Source organism: Palaemon carinicauda, chromosome 2 (genome assembly GCF_036898095.1).
Source record: "Palaemon carinicauda isolate YSFRI2023 chromosome 2, ASM3689809v2, whole genome shotgun sequence".
NCBI classification, from domain to species: domain Eukaryota; kingdom Metazoa; phylum Arthropoda; class Malacostraca; order Decapoda; family Palaemonidae; genus Palaemon; species Palaemon carinicauda.
Genome location: NC_090726.1, coordinates 190,029,364 through 190,046,942, shown reverse-complemented (window position 1 = coordinate 190,046,942; position 17,579 = coordinate 190,029,364). Strand labels below are relative to the sequence as shown.

The window sequence follows — 17,579 nt, the reverse complement described above, 5'->3', positions numbered from 1 at the left end:
ATGTAACATTAAAAGAAACTCGCCAAGATCCTATGCAATACGAACATTCATATCAAGAGACTGGAAGCTAAATTAATTTCGTTTTTATGCTCCAAGTCTTTCCAGTGGTGCAGAAGCCAACGTAATAACTGGACGGCTTCCTTCCAGACCTTCCGCAGGATATAAAAAACCTTAGCCAACCTTAGCCAACACCCAAAAGTATAGTTTTTTTTCTTTTCCTTAAGCTTAAACTATTACGCTTCGCAGTGACATTTAGATTTAGTTGCCTCTCGCTTCTCTCTTCGGATAATGAAAACAAACTGCGATGCTGCCGGGAAGCCGTTGCTATGATTCCACTAAACAGAAAACAAAACGAAAAGTCTCCATGAACATTAATAGATTGTATAGCGTAGAAGTTTTACTTCACTTTGGGAATAGTTTACGTTAAAATGAAATCACAAATGAAAGCTTTTCATTTATATGATTGAATTACATATCCGACTTTGCTTCACAATTTCGTCCAACTTTGGGCGCTAAACTTCCTAATACCGTCATGTGCCAGAGGGTGGAATTGCGTGGCGGGATGGAAATCCACACTTTTCAGATCAACGAGTGATACCCACAATCAATACATAAATGAGAGAAATGTAAACAGAGTAGTCAGTAATAAAGAAATAAAAAAGGAAAATATGAATTTCTGGTTTAGCACTGAAGAGGAGATGAGGAATGTTTACCTCTGGGTTTTGAGAAATGAAACATGTATAATGGTTGAAATTACTTGAAACACGAAAGGAAAAAGTTATTTCTGGCAAGTCAATGCCATACATAGAGAAGAAGAAGAAAAAGAAGAAGAAGAAGAAGAAGAAGAAGAAGAAGAAGATGTTGAGTAGGAGCAACTCCAGCGAACGTAAACAAGACGAAGGAGTATCAGCGTAAATTCCTTCTCAAAGGAGACAAGGGAAAGAGAAAGTCAGTCGTCAGTAAAATAAGGCAAAACCTGACTAAATTCCGAAGGTGTTCACGTAAAGGGGAATCGATACAGGAGTAAAGGGAACAGAGGAAAGGACAAGTGGAGTAAATGGAACAGAGGAAAGGACAAGTGGAGTAAATGGAACAGAGGGAAGGGCAAGTGGAGTAAAGGAAACAGAGGAAAGGGCAAGAAGAAAAGCGATCAAGGTCTAGAGGAGGAGCAGCAATCTGCTGGATATCATTTCTCACGTGAATCTCTGTAATATTAAAATCAGAGATGATATCATAACATTGACTTTGTTGGAGTTACAAATAAACCTATCAAGTCCTTTGAAAGTAGATTATTATCATAATAACCATTACTACAACATTACCGCCGTGTTTGTTCTATTAGAATATACATACAGTAGGATGAACTACAGACGGTAATCCATGGAGATAGTCGAATGTTATTGTCATCAGGTTTCTCTCCCTACACATCTTTTGCAATTTTTAAAATATATCCCTTCAAACTTTTAAGATATTTCTTAGTCCTTATCTACTTTATTGAGGTTTTCATTCCTGTGTTTGTGCTTAGCAGAGCAAATTTGTAGCGTTTCCAATTAATGAAGTGTTGATAATATATGGATATCTAAAATGTCTACCACCTCAACCTACACAGATATTCATTTAAGGCTGGAAAAAAAGTTTCAAATTGCATTTCAGAAATTGAAAACGGGATTTATTTGTTTCAAATACAAACGCCGTTGCCCCACTTCAGACAACTTCTTTTAGAAGTCAAAGCTCGAAGACCCCCACAATAAAACGGCAGACATACAAGTGATTAAAATATATGCATGCAATAAAATTGGATTACTTCAAACATGAAACAATCCATCATTTTTTTATCGGACGATTAATAAAACAATTCAATAATAATTCAAAACACTGTGGAGGTCACATCAATAAAGGAAATCTGAGGGTCATATAATGCCTGTAACTTGAGCACCTTCGCCCCTCCCTCCAGAGAGAGAATTTGAAACGTTTAGGAAAAATTCAATGAAAAAGACTAATTGCCAAGAAATGAGAAACCCGACGCCCAGAGAGGAAATGTTAAGGGAATAGATGGCAAAGGGTGGAAGAAGAAGAAGAAGAAGAAGAAGAAGAAGAAGAAGAAGGGAAAGAGGAGGTGGTACTCGCAGCGAAGGTAAAGGAGACCAAGGAACATCTGTGTAAATTCCTTTTCAAAGAAGACACAAGAGAGAGAGAGAGAGAGAGAGAGAGAGAGAGAGAGAGAGAGAGAGAGAGAGAGAGAGAGAGAGAGAGAGAGAGAGTCAGTCGCCAGTAAAATAAGGCAAAACTTCACTAAATTCTGAATGGGTTCACGCACAGGGGAATCAATGGAGGAGTAAAGAGAAGAGAGGGAAGGGCAAGAGGAGAAGGGAGCAGAGGGGAGGGGAAGAGGAGAAGGGAACAAGGTCTGGAGGAGCAGCAGCAATCTACTGGATATCATTTCTCAGGTGAATCTCTGGGATATTACAATCACAGATGATATCATAACATTGACTTTGTTGGGGTTACAAATTAACCTGTCAAGTGCTTTGAAGGAATATTGTTATTGTTAATAAAATTACATCCGTTGTTATTAAAATGCCATAAATTAAAGATGGAATTCTACGAATATAAACGAATAATGGCCTCATTTTCTATATTTTTGCAACCTCAATCCATCAGATATTCTATAAATAAAATCATGTGAGAGCATCAAATATTAGTTAAGACTCTACCAGCCACACCTAAACCGAAAAAAACTTTTAATGACAAAAAATATTAAATTCTTGTAGTTTATATTATCATTTGTTGGAGACCATACATCAACGCCGTGTGAAGCAACAATTAATACAATATAAATTGATGTAACACATTAAAAGACTCGCCAAGATCCTATGTACTGGGAACATTCATACCAAGAGACTGGCAGCTAAATTAATCTCGTTTTTATGCTCCAAGTCTTTCCAGTGGTGCAGAAGCCAACGTAATAACTGGACGGCTTCCTCCCGGACCTTCCGCAGGATATAAAAAACCTTAGCCAACACCCAAAAGTTTAGCTTTTTTCTTTTCCTTAAGCTTCAACTATTACGCTTCGCAGTGACATTTAGATTTAGTTAACTCTCGCTTCTCTCTTCGGATAATGAAAACAAACTGCGATGCTGCCGGGAAGCCGTTGCTATGATTCCACTAAACAGAAAACAAAACGAAAAGTCTCCATGAACATTTATAGGTTGTATAGCGTAGAAGTTTTTCTTCACTTTGGGAATAGTTTACGCTAAAATGAAATCACAAATAAAAGCTTTTCATTTGTAGGATTGAATTACATTTCCGACTTTGCTTCATAATTTCGTCCAACTTTGGGCACTAAACTTCTTGATACCGACATGTACCAGAGGGTGGAATCGCGTGGCGGGATGGGAATCCTCACTTTTTTTCAGATTGACGAGTGATACCCACAATCAATACATAAATGAGAAAAATATAAACAGAGTAGTCGGTAATAAGGAAAAAAAAAAGGGGGAAATAAATTTCTGGTTTAGCACTGAAAAGGAGATTAGAAATGTTTACCTCTGGGTGTTGAGAAATTAAACTTGCATAATGGTTGAAATTACTTGAAACACGAGAGGAAAAAGTGAATTCTGCCATGTCAATGGTAGACATAGAGAAGGAAAAGTAAAAGAAGTAGGAGGAGGAGGAGGAGGAACTCACAGAGAACGTAAACTAGACGAAGGAGCATCTGTATAAATTTCTTCTCAAAGGAGACACAAGGGAGAGAGTCAGTCGCCAATAAAATAAGGCATAACCTAACTAAATTATGAAAGGGTTTACGAACAGGGGAATCAATATAGAAAGAAAGGGAACAGAGGAAAGGGCAAGAGGAGAAGGGAACAGAGGAAAGGGCAAGAGGAAAAGGGAACAAGGTCTAGAGCAGCAGCAATCAGTAGGATATCATCTCTCACGTGAATATGTAATGTTACAATCACAGATGATATCATAACATTGACTTTGTTGGGGTTACAAATGAACCTACGGTCATGGAATGTAAATGATTATTACGATAATTATTACTATTACATTTTTGTTTATTAGCATAAACACACACTACGCTGAACTATAGAGAAAATTCATGGACATAGTCAAATGTTAGCGTTATCAAGTTTCTCTCTCTCTCTAAACACCTTTTGTCATTTATTTTAAATAAACCTTTTAAACTGACATTGCTTAGTTATTATTTAATTTATGCTGATATGATTCATTTGATTGTGTTGCAAAGCAAATTCTAATTAATGAACTGTTGATACTACATAATTAAAATATAGGCGAGCAATAAAATAGGCTTACTTCAAACATGAAACAATCCATCATTTTTAATCGGACGATGAATAAAACAGTTCACAAAAAAATCACAACACTGTGGAGGTCACATCAACAAAGGAAATCTGATGGTCATATAATGCCTATAACTTGAGCACCTTCGCCCCTCCCTCCAGCGAGACAACTTAAACGCTCAGGAAAAATTAATGAAAAAGAGTAAATGCCAAGAAATGAGAAATCCGACGCCTAGAGAGGAAATGTTAAGGGAATAGATGGCAAAGGCTGGAAGAAGAAGAAGAAGAAGAAGAAGGGAAGGAAGAGGAGGAACTCACAGCGAAGGTAAAGTAGACGAAGGAACATCTGTGTAAATTCCTTTTTAAAGGAGTGAGAGAGAGAGAGAGAGAGAGAGAGAGAGAGAGAGAGAGAGAGAGAGAGAGAGAGAGAGAGAGAGAGTCAGTCGCCAGTAAAGTAAGGCAAAACCTCACTGGAACAGAGGGAAGGGCAAAAGGATCAGGGAACAGAAGGATGGGCAAGAGTAGTAAACATGTTTACATTAGCATATATTCAAGATGAAATTGTACGAAAAAAAAATAGTGTGCGCTTTTATTATATATTTTGGTAATCCAATTTATATTGCTATCATTAAAAACGATTCAAAACACCACAAATTGGCTGGGATTTTACTAATCTTTTCCAATTCGGAAACAACTTCTTTAGATAATAATATTCAAATCTTTCTATCATATTATCATGTGTTCCAGACTATATATCAACTTATTATAAAAACAAATTAGTAATATAATGCAAAACATTAAAAGAAATTCACCAAGATCCCACGAATCCATGATCTTTTCTTTGCTATATCAACATTCATATCAAGAGACTGGAAGCTAAATTAATCTCGTTTTTATGCTCCAAGTCTTTCCAGTGGTGCAGAAGCCAACGTAATAACTGGACGGCTTCCTCCTAGACCGTCCGCTAGAGGAAAAAAACCTTATCCAACACCAAAAAGTTTAGCTTTTTACTTTTTGTTAAGCTTCAACTATTACGATTCGCAGTGACATTTAGATTTAGTTGCTTCTCTGTTCAGATAATGAATACAAACTGCCGGGATGCCGTAAACAGAAAACAATGAGAGGAAACGTTTCCAGGAACGTTCGTAGATTGTAAAGCTTAGAAGTTTTAATTTAGGAAAAGTATAAACTAAAATCAAATCAGAGATAAAAGCTATTCATCGCATGACTGAATTACATTTTCGACTTTGCATCATAATTTCGTCCAATTTTGGGTGGAATCGCGTGGCGAGGTGGAATTCGAACGAATGTTAAATGAAAACCTGCGATGTTTTTTAGATTGACAAGTGATACCCAAGGTCATTCCATATGAGAGACAGAAAAATAGAGTATTCAGGAATGATAAAATGAAGAATTTCTGGTTTAGAATTATAAATTATTATTATTATTATTATTATTATTATTATTATTATTAATAGCTAAGCTATAACCCTAGTTGGAAAAGCATAGTGCTATAAGCCCAAAGGCAACAACAGGGAAAAATAAGACCATTGAGGAAAGGAAACAAGAATTAAATAAACTACAAGAGAAGCAATGACAATCAAAATAAAATATGGTAACATCTTTCACAACACTAACTTAGATCAGGAGACAAGGAATGTTTACCTCTGAGTGTTAATAAATGAAAATTGCACAACGGTTGAAACTACTTAGACCCCAAGAGGAAAGAATAAATTCTGGCAATGAGCAAAGTCAATGCCATTTAACATCTCTATTAAAAAAGGGGGGGCTATCACGCTAAATAAATCATCTGCTCATACAATGCCTGTTACTTTATCAGCCCCCCCCCCCCCAAAAAAAAAAAAAAAAAAAAAAAAACAGTAGCTCCCGGCGAAAGTAAGGAAGACGGAAGAGCATCTGTGTAATTTCCTTCTAAAAGGAGACACAAGGGAGAGAAAGTCAGTCGCCACTAAAATAAGGCAAAACATCACTAAATTCCGAAGGGGTTCACGTACAGGGGAATCAATACAGGAGTAAAGGAAACATAAAAGAGCAAGAGAAGGGAACAGTGGGAAGGGCAAGAGGAGAAGGGAACAGAGGGAAGGGCAAGAGGAAAAGGGAACAGAGGGAAGGGCAAGAGAAGGGAACAGAGGGAAGGACAAGAGGAGAAGGGAACAGAGGGAAGGGCAAGTGGAGTAAAGGGACCAGAGGAAAGGGAAAGAGGAGAAGGGAACAGAGGAAAGGGCAATTGGAGTAAAGGGAACAGAGGGAAGGGCAAAAGAAGGGAACAGAAGGAAGGGCAAGTGGAGTAAAGGGGACAGAGAAAAGGGTAAGAGAAGAAGGGAACAGAGGAAAGGGCAAGAGGAAAAGGGAACAAGGTCTAGAGCAGCAGCAATCTGTAGGATATCATCTCTCACGTGAATCTGTGATGTTACAATCACAGATGATATCATAACATTGACTTTGTTGGGGTTACAAATGAAACTGTAAGTCCTTTGAAGGAAGATTATTATTATTAATAAAATTATACGAATATAAATGAATAATGCCTTTATTTTCTATATTTTTGACAACTTAATCTCTCAATTGAAAACATCAAATATTAGTTGGGATTCTATCGGCGTCATTCAAACAGAAAAAAAAACTTTGACAAGAAATATTAAATTCTTGTAGTTTAATTATTATTTGTTGTAGACCATACATCAACGTGGTGTAAAGCATAAATTGATATAATATAAATTGAAGTAACATTAAAAGAAACTCCCCAAGATCCTATGCAATGGGAACATTCATATCAAGAGACTGGAAGCTAAATTAATCTCGCTTTTATGCTCCAAGTCTTTCCAGTGGTGCAGAAGCCAACGTAATAACTGGATGGCTTCCTTCCGGACCTTCCGCAGGTTACAAAAAAACCTTAGCCAACACCCAAAAGTTTAGCTTTTTTCTTTTCCTTAAGCTTCAACTAGTACGCTTTGCAGTGACATTTAGATTTCGTTGCCTCTCGCTTACTCTTCGGTTAATGAAAACAAACTGCGATAATGCCGGGTTGCCGTTGCTATGATTCCACTAAACAGAAAACAAAACAAAACGTCTCCATGAACATTAATAAATTGTATAGCGTAGAAGTTTTACTTCACTTTGGGAATAGTTTACGCTAAAATGAAATCACAAATGAAAGCTTTTCATTTGTATGATTGAATTACATATCCGACTTTGCTTTACAATTTCGTCCAACTTTAGGCGCTAAACTTCCTAATACCGTCATGTGCCAGAGGGTGGAATTGCGTGGCGGGATGGAAATCCACACTTTTCAGATCAACGAGTGATACCCACAATCAATACATAAATGAGAGAAATGTAAACAGAGTAGTCAGTAATAAAGAAATAAAAAAGGAAAATATGAATTTCTGGTTTAGCACTGAAGAGGAGATGAGGAATGTTTACCTCTGGGTTTTGAGAAATGAAACATGTATAATGGTTGAAATTACTTGAAACACGAAAGGAAAAAGTTATTTCTGGCAAGTCAATGCCATACATAGAGAAGAAGAAGAAAAAGAAGAAGAAGAAGAAGAAGAAGAAGAAGAAGATGTTGAGTAGGAGCAACTCCAGCGAACGTAAACAAGACGAAGGAGTATCAGCGTAAATTCCTTCTCAAAGGAGACAAGGGAAAGAGAAAGTCAGTCGTCAGTAAAATAAGGCAAAACCTGACTAAATTCCGAAGGTGTTCACGTAAAGGGGAATCGATACAGGAGTAAAGGGAACAGAGGAAAGGACAAGTGGAGTAAATGGAACAGAGGAAAGGACAAGTGGAGTAAATGGAACAGAGGGAAGGGCAAGTGGAGTAAAGGAAACAGAGGAAAGGGCAAGAAGAAAAGCGATCAAGGTCTAGAGGAGGAGCAGCAATCTGCTGGATATCATTTCTCACGTGAATCTCTGTAATATTAAAATCAGAGATGATATCATAACATTGACTTTGTTGGAGTTACAAATAAACCTATCAAGTCCTTTGAAAGTAGATTATTATCATAATAACCATTACTACAACATTACCGCCGTGTTTGTTCTATTAGAATATACATACAGTAGGATGAACTACAGACGGTAATCCATGGAGATAGTCGAATGTTATTGTCATCAGGTTTCTCTCCCTACACATCTTTTGCAATTTTTAAAATATATCCCTTCAAACTTTTAAGATATTTCTTAGTCCTTATCTACTTTATTGAGGTTTTCATTCCTGTGTTTGTGCTTAGCAGAGCAAATTTGTAGCGTTTCCAATTAATGAAGTGTTGATAATATATGGATATCTAAAATGTCTACCACCTCAACCTACACAGATATTCATTTAAGGCTGGAAAAAAAGTTTCAAATTGCATTTCAGAAATTGAAAACGGGATTTATTTGTTTCAAATACAAACGCCGTTGCCCCACTTCAGACAACTTCTTTTAGAAGTCAAAGCTCGAGGACCCCCACAATAAAACGGCCTCCATACAAGTGATTAAAATATATGCATGCAATAAAATTGGATTACTTCAAACATGAAACAATCCATCATTTTTTATCGGACGATTAATAAAACAATTCAATAATAATTCAAAACACTGTGGAGGTCACATCAATAAAGGAAATCTGAGGGTCATATAATGCCTGTAACTTTAGCACCTTCGCCCCTCCCTCCAGGGAGAGAATTTGAAACACTCAGGAAAAATTAAATGAAAAAGACTAATTGCCAAGAAATGAGAAACCCGACGCCCCGAGAGGAAATATTAAGGGAATAGATGGCAAAGAGAAGAAGAAGAAGAAGAAGAAGAAGAAGAAGAAGAAGAAGAAGAAGAAGAAGGGAAAGAGGAGGAAGTACTCGCAGCGAAGGTAAAGGAGACCAAGGAACATCTGTGTAAATTCCTTTTCAAAGGAGACACAAAAGAGAGAGAGAGAGAGAGAGAGAGAGAGAGAGAGAGAGAGAGAGAGAGAGAGAGAGAGAGAGAGAGAGAGAGAGAGAGAGTCAGTCGCCAGTAAAATAAGGCAAAACCTCACTAAATTCTGAATGGGTTCACGCACAGCGGAATCAATGGAGGAGTAAAGAGAAGAGAGGGAAGGGCAAGAGGAGATGGGAACAGAGGGGAGGGAACAGAGGGAAGGCAAGAGGAGAAGGGAACAGATGGAAGGGGAAAAGGAGAAGGGAACAAGGTCTGGAGGAGCAGCTGCAATCTACTGAATATCATTTCTCCGGTGAATCTCTGGGATATTACAATCACAGATGATATCATAACATTGACTTTGTTGGGGTTACAAATTAACCTGTCAAGTGCTTTGAAGGAATATTGTTATTGTTAATAAAATTACATCCGTTGTTATTAAAATGCCATAAATTAAAGATGGAATTCTACGAATATAAAGGAATAATGGCCTCATTTTCTATATTTTTGCAAACTCAATCCATTAGATATGCTATTATTAAAATCATGTGAGAGCATCAAATATTAGTTAAGACTCTACCAGCCACACCCAAACGGAAAAAACTTTTAATGACAAAAAATATTAAATTCTTGTAGTTTATATTATCATTTGTTGGAGACCATACATCAACGCCGTGTAAAGCTAAAATTAATGTAATATAAATTGATGTAACACCTTAAAAGACTCGCCAAGATCCTATGTACTGGGAACATTCATATCAAGAGACTGGAAGCTAAATTAATCTCGTTTTTATGCTCCAAGTCTTTCCAGTGGTGCAGAAGCCAACGTAATAACTGGACGGCTTGCTCCCGGACCTTCCGCAGGATATAAAAAACGTTAGCCAACACCCAAAAGATTAGCTTTTTTCTTTTCCTTAAGCTTCAACTATTACGCTTCACAGTGACATTTAGATTTAGTTGCTTCTCGCTTCTCTCTTCGGATAATGAAAACAACATTCGAAGTTGCTGGGTTGTAGTCGCTATGGTTCCACTAAACAGAAAACAAAACGAAAAGTCTCCATGAACATTCATAGGTTGTATTGCGTAGAAGTTTTACCTCACTTTGGGAATAGTTTAAGCTAAAATGAAATCACAAATGAAAGCTTTTCATTTCTATGATTGAATTACATTTTCGACTTTGCTTCATAATTTCGTCCAATTTTGGGAGCTAAACTTCTTAATACCGACATGTACCAGAGGGTGGAATCGCGTGGCGGGATGGAGATCCACACTTTTTTTCAGATTGACGAGTGATACCCACATTCAATACATTAATGATAGAAATGTAAAGAGTCGTCAGTAATAAGGAAAAAAAGGAAAATCAATTTCTGGTTTAGCACTGAAGAGGAGATGAGGAATGTTTACATATGGATGATGAGAAATGAAACTTGTATAATGGTTGAAATTACTTAAAACACGAAAGGAAAAAGTGAATTCCGCCAAGTCAATGCCATATATAGAGAAGAAGAAGAAGGAGGAGGAGGAGGAGGAGGAGGAGGAGGAGGAGGAGGAGGAAGAGGAGGAGGAGGAGGAGGAGGAGGAGGAGCAACTCGCAGAAAACGTAAACAAGACGAAGGAGCATCTGTGTAAATTCTTTCGCAAAGGCGACCCAAGGGAGAGAGTCAGTTGCCAATAAAATAAGGCATAACCTCACTAAATTCCGAAGGGGTTCACTTACAAAGGAATCAACAGAGTAGGGGGAACAGAGGGAAGGGCAAGAGGAGAAGGGAACAGAGGGAAAGGCAAGAGGAAAAGGGAGCAGAGTAAATGGCAAGGAGTAATGGGAACAGAAGAAAGGAAAAGAAAAAAACACTGAGGAAAGGGCAATAGGAGAAGGGAATAGAGGAAAGGAAAAGAGAAAAAAGAGGAAAGAGCAATAGGAAAAGGAAACATAGGGAAGGACATGAGGAAAAAGGAGCAGAGGGAAGGGCAATATGAGAAGGGAAAAAGGTGTGGAGAAGCAGCAGCAACACGTTGAATATGATTTCTCACGTGAATGTGATGTTATAATCACAGATGATATCATAACATTGACTTTGTTGGGATTACAAATGAACCTGTAAGTCCTTTGAAGGAAAATTATTATAATTAATAAAATTACAGCCGTTGTTGTTGAAATAGCATAAATTAAAGATGGAATTGTACGAATATAAATTAATAATGCCTTTATTTTCTATATTTTTGACACCTCAATCTCTCATTGAAAACATCAAATATTAGTTGACATTCTACCAGCCTCATTCAAACGGAAAAACTTTTAATGACAAAAAAATATTAAATTTTTGTAGTTTAATTATTATTTGTTGTAGACCATACATCAACGCAGTGTAAAGCATAAATGAATATAATATAAATTGAAGTAACATTAAAAAAACCCGCCAAGAACCTATGCAATACGAAAATTCATATCAAGAGACTGGAAGCTAAATTAATCTCGTTTTTATGCTCCAAGTCTTTCCAGTGGTGCAGAAGCCAACGTAATAACTGGACGGCTTCTTCCCGGACCTTAGCCAACACCCAAAAGATTAGCTTCTTTCTTTTCGTTAAGCTTCAACTATTACCCTTCGCAGTGACATTTAGATTTAGTTGCCTCTCGCTTCTCTCTTCGGATAATGAAAACAAACTGCGAGGCTGCCAGGATGCCGTTGCTGTGATAGTTCCAGTAAACAGAAAACAATGAGAAGAAACGTTTCCAGGAACGTTCGTAGATTGTGTAGCGTAGAAGTTTTACTTCACTTAGGAATAGTTTACGCTAAATTGAAGGGCAAGAGGAGAAGGGAACAAGGTCTGAAAGAGGAGGAGGAGCAATCTGCTGGATATCATTTCCCAGGTGAATCTCTGGGATATTACAATCACAGATGATATCATAACATTGACTTTGTTGGGGTCACAAATGAACTGTAAAGTTCTTTGAAGGTGATTATTATTACAATATTCATTATTATTACATTTTCGCTATTTTTGTTTTATTAGATTATACATACAGTAGGATGAATTATAGACGGAAATCCATGGAGATAGGCGAATGTTAGTGTCATCAGGTTTCTCACTATAAAAATTTTTTTAATCTTTTTCTCTTTTTTAATATATCCCTTCAAACTGCTATTGTATTTCTTAGTCCTTATCTACTTTGTTGATGATTTCATTCCTGTGTTTGTGCTTAGCAAAGCATATTTGTAGCGTTTCCAATTAATGAGGTGTTAATAATATATGCATATCTATGATGTCCACCACCTGAACCTACACAGATATTCATTTAAGGCTGGAAAAAAAGCGTTTCAAATTGCATTTCAAAAATTGAAAATGCGATTTATTATTTTCAAATACAAACGCCGTTGTCTCACTCAGCATAAAATCCCGTAAGAAGTCAAAGCTCGAAGACCCCCGCAGTGACATATAGATTTAGCTGTCTCTCACTTCTCTCTTCGGATTATGAAAACAAAATTCGATGATGTCGGGTCATAGCGATGATAATTCCAGTAAACAGAAAACAAAGATAAGAAACGTCTCCATAAACGTTCGTAGATTGTATAGCGTAGAAGTTTTAGTTTAGGAAAAGTATAAACTAAATTCAAATCAGAGATAAAAGCTGTTCATCGAATGATTGCATTACATTTTCGACTTTGCATCATAATTTCATCAAACTTTGGCAGCTAAACTTCTCAATGCCGTCATGTGCCAGAGGGTGGAATCGCGTGACGGTTTGAATTCGAACGAATGTTAAAGGGAAATCTTCGTTTTTTTAAATTGACAAGTGATGCCCAAGGTCATTCCATATAGGCTATGAGAATGAAAAAAAAATAGAGTATTCAGGAATGACAAATTGAAGAATTTCTGGTTTATTATTATTATTATTATTATTATTATTATTATTATTATTATCATTATTATTATTACTATTGTTATTATTATCATTATCATTATTATTATTATTATTATCTAAGCTACAACCCTCGTTGGAAAAGCATGGTGATTTAAGCACAAAGGCAACAACAGGGAAAAATAAGCCCATTGAGGAAAGGAAACAAGGAATTAAATAAACTACAAGAGAAGCAATGGCAATTAAAATAAAATATCTTAAAATATCTTTAACAACAATTAAACTAGATTAGAAGATAAGGAATGTTTACCTCTGGGTGTTAATAAATGAAAATTACATAACGGTTGAAACTATTTGGACGACGAGAGAAAAGAATGAATTATGGCTATGAGCTAAGTCAATGCCATTTTGCATCTCTTCGTTAAAAAAAAAAAAAAATATGGCTGTCACGCTAAATAAATCATCTGGTCATACAATGCCTGTTACTTGAGCAGTCCCCCCCCCCCCCCACTCAAACACCCCAGCAACTCATCGCGAATGTAAAGGAGACGAAGGAGCATCTGCATATATTCCTTCTCAAAGGAGAGAGAGAGAGAGAGAGAGAGAGAGAGAGAGAGAGAGAGAGAGAGAGAGAGAGAGAGAGTCAGTCGCCAGTAAAATAAGTCAAAAGATGGGCAAAAGAAGAAGGGAACAGAAGAAAGGGAAAGTGGAGTAAAGGGACCAGAGGGAGGGGCAAGTGGGGTAAAGGGAAAAGATAGGGCAAGAAGAGAAGGGAACAGAGGGAAGGGCAAGAAGAGAAGGGAACAGAGGGAAGGGCAAGAAGAGAAGGGAACAGAGGGAAGGCCAAGAAGAAAAAGGAACAGAGGGAAGGGCAAGAGAAAAAGGGAACAAGTCTAGAGCAGCAGCAATCTGTTGGATATCATTCTCACGTGAATCTGTGATGTTACAATCAGAGAGGATATCATAACATTGACTTTGTTGGGATTACAAATGAGCCTGCAAGTCCTATGAAGGAAGATTATTACTATTAATAAAATTACAGCCGTTATTAAAATAGCATAAATTAAAGATAGAATTGTACGAATATAAATTAATAATGCCTTAGTTTCTATATTTTTGACACCTCAATCTCTCAATTGAAAACATCAAATATTAGTTGACATTCTACCAGCCTCATTCAAACGGAAAAAAAATTTTAATGACCAAAATATTTTAAATTCTTGTAGTTTAATCATTATTTGTTGTAGACCATACATCAACGCGCAGTAAAGCTGAAATTAATGTAATATAAATTGACATAACACATTAAAAGAAACTCGCCAAGATCCTATGCAATACGAACATTCATATCAAGAGACAGGAATTTAAATTAATCTCGTTTTTAAGCTCCAAGTCTTTACAGTGGTCCAGAAGCCAACGTAATAACTGGACGGCTTCCTTCCGGACCTTCCGCAGGATATAAAAAAGCTTAGCCAACACCCAAAAGTTTAGCTTTTTTCTTTTCCTTAAGCTTCAACTATTACCCTTCGCAGTGACATTTAGATTTAGTTGCCTCTCGCTTCTCTCTTCGGTTAATGAAAACAAACTGCGATGCTGCCGGGTTGCCGTTGCTATGATTCCACTAAACAGAAAACAAAACGAAAAGTCTCCATGAACATTCATAGATTGTATAGCGTTGAAGTTTTACTTCACTTTGGGAATAGTTTACGTTAAAATGAAATCACAAATGAAAGCTTTTCATTTATATGATTGAATTACATATCCGACTTTGCTTCACAATTTCGTCCAACTTTGGGCGCTAAACTTCCTAATACCGTCAAGTGCCGGAGGGTGGAATCGCGTGGTGGGATGGAAATCCACATTTTTCAGATTGACGTGTGATACCCACAATCAATACATAAATGAGAGAAATGTAAACAGAGTTTACCGTAATAAGGGGAAAAACAGGAAAATTAATTTCTGGTTTGCACTGAAGAGGAGATGAGGAATGTTTACCTCTGGGTGTTGAGAAATGAAACTTGCATAATGGTTAAAATTACTTGAAACACGAAAGGAAAAAGTGATTTCTGGCAAGTCAATACCATACATAGAGAAGAAGAAGAAGAAGAAGACAAAGAAGAACAAGAAGAAGAAGATGTTGAGTAGGAGCAACTCCAGCGAACTTAAACAAGACGAAGGAGCATCTGCGTAAATTCCTTCTCAAAGGAGACACAAGGGAAAGTCAGTCGTCAGTAAAATAAGACAAAATCTACTAAATTCCAAAGGGGTTCACGTACAGGGGAATCGATAGAGGAGTAAAGGGAACAGAGGAAAGGGCAAGTGGAGTAAAGGGAACAAAGGAAAGGGCAAGAAGAAAAGCGATCAAGGTCTGGAGGAGGAGCTGCAATCTACTGGATATCATGTCTCACACGAATCTCTGTAATATTACAATCACAGATGATATCATAACATTGACTTTGCTGGAGTTACAAATAAACCTATCAAGCCCTTTGAAAGTAGATTATTATTATAATAATGATTATTACTACATTACCACCGGTTTTGTTCCATTAGAATATACATACAGTAGGATGAACTATAGACGGAAATCCACGGAGATAGTCGAATGTTAGTGTCATCAGGTTTCTCTCTCTAAACATCTTTTGCAATTTTTTAAATATATCCCTTCAAACTTTTAATATATTTCTTAGTCCTTATCTACTTTATTGAGGTTTTAATTTATGTGTTTGTGCTTAGCAGAGCAAATTTGTAGCGTTTCTAATTAATGAACTGTTGATAATATATGGATATCTAAAATGTCTACCACCTAAACCTACACAGATATTCATTTAAGGCTGGAAAAAAAAACGTTTCAAATTGCATTTCAAAAATTGAAAACGGGATTTATTTGTTTCAAATACAAACGCCGTTGCCCCACTTCAGATAACTTCTTTTAGAAGTCAAAGCTCGAAGACCCCCACAATAAAACGGCCTCCATACAAGCGATTAAAATATATGCATGCAATAAAATTGGATTACTTCAAACATGAAACAATCCATTATTTTTTATCGGACGATTAATAAAACAATTCAATAATAATTCAAAACACTGTGGAGGTCACATTGATAAAGGAAATCTGAGGGTCATATAATGCCTATAACTTGAGCACCTTCGCCCCTCCCTCCATGGAGAGAATTTGAAAAGCTCAGGAAAAATTAAATGAAAAAGACTAATTGCCAAGAAATGAGGAACCCGACGCCCAGAGAGGAAATGTTAAGGGAATAGATGGCAAAGAGTGGAAGAAGAAGAAGAAGAAGAAGAAGAAGAAGAAGAAGAAGAAGAAGAAGAAGAGGAGGAGGATGTACTCGCAGCGAAGGTAAAGGAGACCAAGGAACATCTGTAAATTCCTTTTCAGAGGAGACACAAAAGAGAGAGAGAGAGAGAGAGAGAGAGAGAGAGAGAGAGAGAGAGAGAGAGAGAGAGAGAGAGAGAGAGAGAGAGAGAGAGAGAGAGAGAGAGAGGGAGTAAAATAAGGCAAAACCTCACTAAATTCTGAATGGGTTCACGCATAGGGCAATCAATGGAGGAGTAAAGGGAACAGAGGGAAGGGCAAGAAGAGATGGGAACAGAGGGAAGGGCAAGAGAAGGGAACAGAGGGAAGGGCAAGAGGAGTAAAGGGAAAAGAGGGAAGGGCAAGATGAGAAGGGAACAGAGGGAAGGGCAAGAGGAGGAAAGGGAAAAGAAGGAAGGTCAAGAGAAGGGAACAGAGGAAAGGGCACGAGGAATAAAGGGAAAAGAGGGAAGGGCAAGAGGAGAAGGGAACAGAGGGAAGGGTGAGAGGAGAAGGGAACAGAGGGAAGGGAACAGAAGGAAGGGTGATAGTAGATGGGAACAGAGGAAAGGGCAAAAGAAGAAGGCAACAAAAGGAATGGCAAGAGGAGATGGGAACAGAGGGAAGGGCAAGAGGAGATGGGAACAGAAGGAAGGACAAGAGAAGAAGGGAACAAAATGAAGGGCAAGTGGAGTAAATGGACCATAGGAAAGGGAAAGAGGAGATGGGAACAAGGTCTGCAGGAGGAACAGCAATCTGCTGGATATCATTTCTCACACGAATCTCTGTAATATTAAAATCAGAGATGATATCATAACATTGACTTTGTTGGATTTAAAAATAAATCTATCAAGTCCTTTGAAGGTAGATTATTATAGTTATTAATATTACTGTCGCCGGTGTAGTTTTTGTTGTTAAATTAGCATATATTCAAGATGAAATTGTTCGAAAAAAATAAAGAATGCTTTTATTATCTATTATGGTAATCCAACTTTTATTGCTATCATTAAAAACGATTCAAAACACTTGACATTGGCTGGGATTTTACTAATATTATCCAATTCGGAAACCAATTCAGTTGACCAAAATATTCAAATCTTTCTATCTTACTATTGTGTTGCAGAATTTACATCAACTTATTATAAGAATAAGAGTAACATGTTATTACAGATTAAAAGAAATTCA

At 37.0% G+C, this 17,579-nt stretch overlaps 1 protein-coding gene across 1 annotated transcript; it reads left to right on the top strand.

The window, feature by feature from the left end:
• The first annotated feature begins 16,760 nt into the window (after positions 1–16,760).
• On the top strand, positions 16,761–17,075 carry LOC137621629 (high mobility group nucleosome-binding domain-containing protein 5-like). Its single transcript, XM_068352093.1, has one exon. The coding sequence runs from the start codon at positions 16,761–16,763 to the stop codon at positions 17,073–17,075; it is 315 nt and encodes a 104-aa protein (XP_068208194.1).
• Positions 17,076–17,579: the final 504 nt, after the last annotated feature.